Source organism: Eurytemora carolleeae, unplaced genomic scaffold (assembly GCF_000591075.1).
Source record: "Eurytemora carolleeae unplaced genomic scaffold, Eaff_2.0 scaffold1312, whole genome shotgun sequence".
Taxonomy (NCBI): domain Eukaryota; kingdom Metazoa; phylum Arthropoda; class Copepoda; order Calanoida; family Temoridae; genus Eurytemora; species Eurytemora carolleeae.
The window spans coordinates 57510-64336 of record NW_019397357.1 but is presented as its reverse complement, the minus strand read 5'-3'; the positions used below and the strand labels follow the sequence as shown (position 1 = coordinate 64336).

General features: G+C 32.9%; 1 protein-coding gene and 1 long non-coding RNA gene across 2 annotated transcripts in view; both read left to right on the top strand.

Moving 5' to 3' along the window:
• The window catches only part of LOC111713712 (uncharacterized), an 8422-nt gene extending 7190 nt beyond the window's left edge, over window positions 1-1232 (top strand). Inside the window, exons 8-9 of the mRNA XM_023488648.1 lie at window positions 805-875; window positions 1226-1232. Coding sequence (XP_023344416.1) covers window positions 805-875; window positions 1226-1232 — 78 coding nt within the window. The remainder of the gene's footprint in view (window positions 1-804; window positions 876-1225) is intronic.
• Window positions 1233-1369: 137 nt separating this feature from the next.
• Window positions 1370-4619, top strand: LOC111713709 (uncharacterized). The gene is made up of 3 exons (XR_002767770.1): window positions 1370-1498; window positions 3696-3753; window positions 4587-4619. It is a non-coding gene; the product is annotated as an uncharacterized LOC111713709 (long non-coding RNA).
• The last annotated feature ends 2208 nt before the right edge of the window (window positions 4620-6827 follow it).

The window sequence follows — 6827 nt, the reverse complement described above, 5'->3', positions numbered from 1 at the left end:
GAACCTATTGTCGTTTCGTTTTTCAACTAAACGAACCTATTGTCGTTTCGTTTTTCAACTAAACGAACCTATTGTCGTTTCGTTTTTCAACTAAACGAACCTATTGTCGTTTCGTTTTTCAACTAAACGAACCTATTGTCGTTTCGTTTTTCGTTTTTTCAAAAGTTTAAAGTGAATGGTTTGTTCGTTTTGACCCATTGATTTTTTCTAAAAACAATGGTATCGTTCGTTTTGAAAAATCGTTTTGAAAAACAATTAACAACCCTACGGCCTACCACTAAAATTAAGAGATCACCTGAAATCTAAAAGTTATCGCAGTGGATATCGATATTGAGCATTGCAGATTATCACTATTTAACGCAAAAATTTTTTTTAATCCCTGAGGAAATTTTATGTGTGTACTTTTGGCACAGAATGCCCACACTTTTTATTTCATTGCAGTTTTATTTCATTTATGGATCTGACTAGGGTCAATCCAGACTGAAATATATTTTTAATAAAATGTGATACTAACATCTACTTTTTTACTCTGAAAAGGTTTGGTCCATCATCTTGCAATGCTTTCTTGACACATTTTCTTCTCTATCGTTCGAGACATTTTGTGTAGTTTAAATCAAGAAATGTAAAAAATTCATCTCTTAGAAACCTCTTTTTACATTGCATTGCACTACTTTAAAATTATCTTTACTCACTAAACCTCTATTTAGATTTCTGTTCTGCTTTTAACACTAAATCTCCCTATTCATTTTTTTGGGTCACCCTGTAAAACTTATTTACACACTCAGAAAATATGCTTTGAAAAAGGTGGCATTGGTAGACTGGTCACATGTTTCTTTATCACCCTTCACTATGGACGTTGTGCATCTGATCTTCAGGTTCATTATCATCATAATCATCATTATTATCATTATCATCATTATCATCATTATCATCATTATCATCATTATCATTATTATCATCATTATCATTATTATCATCATTATCATCATTATCATCATTATCATCATTATCATCATTATCATCATTATCATCATTATCATCATTATCATCATTATCATCATTTAAGGAAATCTAAACAGAAATTGCCGAATCAGTATTTTTTCTGTTGTTTGCAAAACTTTTACAGAAATATATACTGGAAGTTTAAATAATTTACTTTTTTACATTTTCAATCCTTTTGATTCTTTGTAAATACGCGTTATTTTTTTTATAATGAATGTATGAGTTGTTAAAGTTCAAATGGTTTAACATGCAGCTTAAAAATCAACTTATTAAATTAATTGGGTTCACAATACACAATTGATATGTTTCATGTTCATTGGACTATCTAAAGCCATAAGCCTTCATAAAATCTTCCTATTCCACAATGTTGTGGGTCTCACTGTATGTTCTGTAGATGTTCCTAAAATCCGTGAATATCGACCGAACTAATCTGGACGTGGACTTTGAGAAATTCTGGAGTACCGTTGCGCTGAGTGTTAAAGCTGAGTTTGTACAGGTATTATATTATTATCTATTTTTATATTTCAAAACTGAAAAAGTTAGATTTTTTCGTACAATCATAATCAGAAAGACCCGGAATTAATTGATAGTTTATCAGGCGATTGTACATAGCTTTCTCAGGGAAATTTAAATGCTCAAAAAAGGCAGACCACATTTTTGAAATGGCAGGACTAGAGCTATTTTGTCATTATCTCAGCTTTGTTTTATCAATTATTTTTGTAAATTTAGTTTTAATGTCGTTTGATTAATTCCGGGTCTTTCTGATTAGCACTTTATAAACAGTTTAAAATCTTCCTTACCGAGGCTACGCAAATATCCACCAAACAGCACCTGATTGAACAACTTGTTTTCAAAGTGAAGTTAAACTTTGCAATAGTAGTGTCCGAACTGGATGACAGCACTGACTTTGAACCCAAAACGAATAAATTCACTTTGATTTGAACCAACTCCCAAACTGAGATTAAAAAAGTAAAGTTTAAGTCCGGGTTTTGCAACTAGATTTCACCCAGTAGTTGGCGAGTGGACTTCAACAGTGGCTTAAAGTCTGTGTTTAATCTAGTTATGACACGACCATAGCTGCAGAATATATAACTCCACTTTGAAACTCGATTATAACTCCATTTCTGGATTGCAAAAGTGAAGTTAAGCTCAACTTTAGCCGAGTCCCAGGGCCGTTTGCTGGGTACGGGTTTTTTAAAGGTAACTTTGAAATTATCCAGCTAAAAATTGTTCCTCGCATAGCTCACAAGCTCTTCGTGCAATTTTATTATTTAAAAACATCCAAACATCAATTTTTCCCCAATTTTCCTTTTTTCTTCATTGCCTTTTGAAGCTTTTACCAAGGGAGGAGGGGAGTATGAGGGGTGCTTTGCTCCTTGAAGTTCCAGATGGTTCATTGAAACACTTTTTACAATGCTAAATTGTTTCGAATTCAAGTTTATGCAAATGTTGTCTCTAAATCTAAATATAATTTAAGTTTAGAAATTGCGTAGTTTATCTTGAAACTATTTTTGCATTTCTCCACCTAAACACATTTTATTGCCGTGTCAACAGAACCAAGAATTAGAATAGAATTCAGGGGTTTTCTGAATTATTTTATTTGTGCAGACTTTACATACATTCATTTTATACAGGTTGTCTCTTCTTTGTTTATTTTAGTTGCTGTGTTTATATTATTTATTTTTATTTTTTGCTTATATCTGTTACATTATAGGACAAACTCCTGATGATGCCAAAGTTTTTGGCGAAATATATTGAGAAGAAAATGATATAATTCTACTAGAGAGTAGGGTTGGGATTTGTTTAAAAACGATCTAAAGTGTCTCAATAAACATGGGAATCAAGAGAAGACTTGAAAATCGCCTTTGATTTTTGATGTAGAAATCGTCCTATGCTTATTGGGACACCCTGCACATAACTAACAGAAGTATCCAGCGTTGTCATTTATCTGAATTCCTCAAGTGGAATTATAAACCCCCAGGATGGATATCTGAAGACCTCCAGTGGAATTATGAACCCCCAGGATGGATATCTGAATTCCTCAAGTGGAATTATAAACCCCCAGGATGGATATCTGAAGACCTCCAGTGGAATTATGAACCCCCGGGATGAATATTTGAATTCCTCCAGTGGAATTATTAACCCCCAGGATGGATATCTGAATCCCTCCAGTGGAATTATGAACCCCAGGATGGATATCTGAAGACCTCCAGTGGAATTATGAACCCCCGGGATGAATATCTGAATTCCTCCAGTGGAATTATGAACCCCCAGGATGGATATCTGAATCCCTCCAGTGGAATTATGAACCCCAGGAAGGATATCTGAATCCCTCCAGTGGAATTATGAACCCCCAGGATGGATATCTGAATCCCTCCATTGGAATTATGAACCCCCAGGATGGATATCTGAATCCCTCCAGTGGAATTATGAACCCCCAGGATGGATATCTGAATCCCTACAATGGACATGTAAACCTCCTGGATGGTTATTTGAATCCCTCCGGTGGAATGTAAATGAACCTGCTTAATGTTTTAAATTGGAAATAACGATTTTTCGAACCCCTCTTGTTAAAATAAAATCCCTCCAGTGGTCTCCAGTGGAATCAAAATCCTACTGCGAACTTCCGTTACTAGCAAACGTTTTTTTTCCCAAATGATTTTAAAAGTGATTTCAAAGAAAAATAATTTCAGGAAAGTGTTCTCACTCCTTTAACTGTGCTCTGTGCTCCCCTCCTAGCTTACAATACAGGTGCAATTAATGGGGGTGCTGGAATAAAATAAAAAGGGAAAATTTTTGAACGAAACATTTAACAATTACGAAGAAATAAAAGAAAATAAAGAGATTCAGAGCAAATGTGCTTGCCAGCCGGATCGTTTCACGCCCATTTAAAAAAGAATTAGACCGATAACATTAAAAGTTCGGGCTCTAGGTAAGGTTGAAAAAACGGCCAAGGGTAAAAAAAATGTAATTTTTTTTAAACAAATATCAAAGTGTGACGCATGTTTCTACATTAATTTTTAAAGGGCTTTTTAAAAATTTAATTTTTAGATCTGTAGTTTTAGTCACAAAAAAGTTATGGGCCCTTTCAGATTTTTTTTTACACAGACTGGACTTTTCATCGCCCTAGGGCGTACCATACATTAAAAAAAATTTGACAAAAAATTCTTTAAATTACTATTCAGTAAAAGTCACAAAATTTCACTTTGATAGTGACAAATTAGAGTGCTAGGACAAAAAAAACTCATAGGGCCGGCCAAGCCTGTTTAGGGTTAAAAGCTAAAATAGTTAATGGGTGAGACCTAGTTTTTATTAAACTTCTTTAAATAAATTAGTAAAAAATTACTCTACAGATTGACCCCGAGAAGAAAAACGTATTCAATGACCATTTTATATGACGAATTCATGATGTACAAGGGGTTGTACGATTTTCAGCTTTTCAGTCTTCATTAGCGATCTATATTCTTGTATATCTATATCTTTGATATATTTTTTTCATCTTTTTGCTTTATTTTATACAAATCATATTTTTATAGCTTTTTCATTTCATCTTTCATGTTTTATATATTTCTTTGTTTGTTTAGAATTAAAGGATCATGAATTAATGAATCTCTTTGTTATCTATATATCTACTCTATGTAGTTAATTCCTCTCTATCTATATATCTACTCTATGAAGTTAATTCCTCTCTATTTATATATCTACTCTATGATGGTTGTATACTATGTGTATCTAAGGTAAGGTTATTAAGGGTCTCCTGCTGTAATGCTCAGAGTATTAAGGGATTCCCGAAATAGACACTAAATAATTTCTTTTCTTTTCATTAATCTCCACTTCGGGGTATATCAAGAAATTAAGATTATGGTTAGTTGACAAGAGGGTGGGAGAGGGGGGGGATATTTGTAGACTGACAATCTTATTAAAGGGGCTGTTTACCTATTTATATCAAAACTATTAACAAGTTTTTGTAAATGAATGGGATCTCCTTAATTTCGTGAATTCAATAAACCTTTTTTTGTTTGTTTAGAATAAAGTTAGATTATGAAATGTACAACCTGACTCTGTTTTTAACCTGACCAGACCTATCCTGCTTAACCTGACCTAACCTGACCTGACCTATTAATTAATATATTTGTATCTAGGTCCCTGGGTCTAGCAAGCCAGGTGGAGAAAACAAACCCAGAACTGTTTAAGGTAAAGTTACACATTCGTCCTGACCAACAAGACTCAAAGTTTTACAAAAAAAATTTTAAAAGTTCCGTTTTAATTTTTGTGCTTTAATTTTGGTTTGAATATGTCAACACACTTCAGCAAAAGAATTGAATCTTTGCCACAAACTCTGATTTTCTAATGCTTGTATCTTTGACACAAACTCTGATTTTCTAATGCTTGTATCTTTGCCACAAACTCTGATTTTCTAATGCTTGTATCTTTGACATCAAATGTTGTAGACCTTCGATATTAAAAACTAAAAATTCTGGTAGATCAAATAATCTAAGTTTAAAATATCAAAGGTCTACAACATCAGTTTTAAATAAGTGTTACCGTGCTTTTACTGACACGACATAAGAATAGGTTTTTCAAATTTTCTTCAATTTGGGAAATAGATGGTTTTTGGTCCAAACTTTGTTAGATATTAATTATAAAGAAAAAGAATTTATCTAAAATTTTCCCCCTTGCCCCATTGAATCACTTTTTATATATTTTGGCATCACTCCTGCATGCCGAGTCCATTAGCGCCTGATCCAATCAGGGTTCAGTCCTGCGTTTGTTGTCTATTCTGAACCAATAGAAATAGTAAAGCGGTAACATCTATCCTTCTATCTATCTCATTATCCAATCAGAGTTATGAATCCTGTAATCGGCGCTATCAGTAAATGGAAATATTTACTTCTACTGAAACCATAGTGACATTAGAATGGGCAAATGTGCATATTTTAGTTGCTATGTTCTGCAAAGCATTTCAAAATACTTCTTAGTTTTCAAATAAAAGTAATAAACCATTGTGAATAAACATTTATTTAAAAAAATTTTTGTATTTTTTATAATTTTAAAAGCAAGTGCTATTGTATGAATTGTATATAATTCAGATTATATTTAAACATTTATCAACACCTGCAAATATCAACACCTACAAATATCAACACCTACAAATATCAACACCTACAACTTTTTGATTTTTTGTTTTAATCTATTTAGGACTGTGCAAGGAGAGGAAGCTTATTAACAGGTAGAGATCAATGATTAATAAAAAAAAAATAATGATAATGATAATTTAATTGATATTTTCTTCAATGTCGCAATTCCTGAAGCAATTTCTTTCTCTTAGAATACCACCAAGGGCGAAGACCAAATTCAATTCCTTTATATGATCAAATCTTACATCTTCTTTTCCCAGCTCATTGTTGGGTTTGTTTTTGGCTTTTTGTTTTTTCCTGAGGAAGCAGGGTGCAACACATTGTACTATGATGTTGTCTTCTTGAGGAATGCTTATAGAACATTTTGATCAGTTAGTTCATCACATACTTCTTGTAGAAGACCATTGAGTTGTGAATTGTAGGCTGGACATAGTACTTTTTAGAGCTGGGTCTGTGTTCATTGGCCTAATTGAGTCTGCAGAAGTGTTTCCCTGATTTGTGATTGTAGCCTTCAGATAGATCATGGTTGAATATATCTTTATCGATTTCAAGGGTTTCTTGTACAGTTCTTAGTTGTGCGGCAATTAGTGCTGATTTGTTGAATTTTATATCTTGGAGATTGTTGTGATCCTTTTTGGGGAAACCAGTAAAATAAAAAAATTTAATTGTAACTATAAAGTTCTGTGT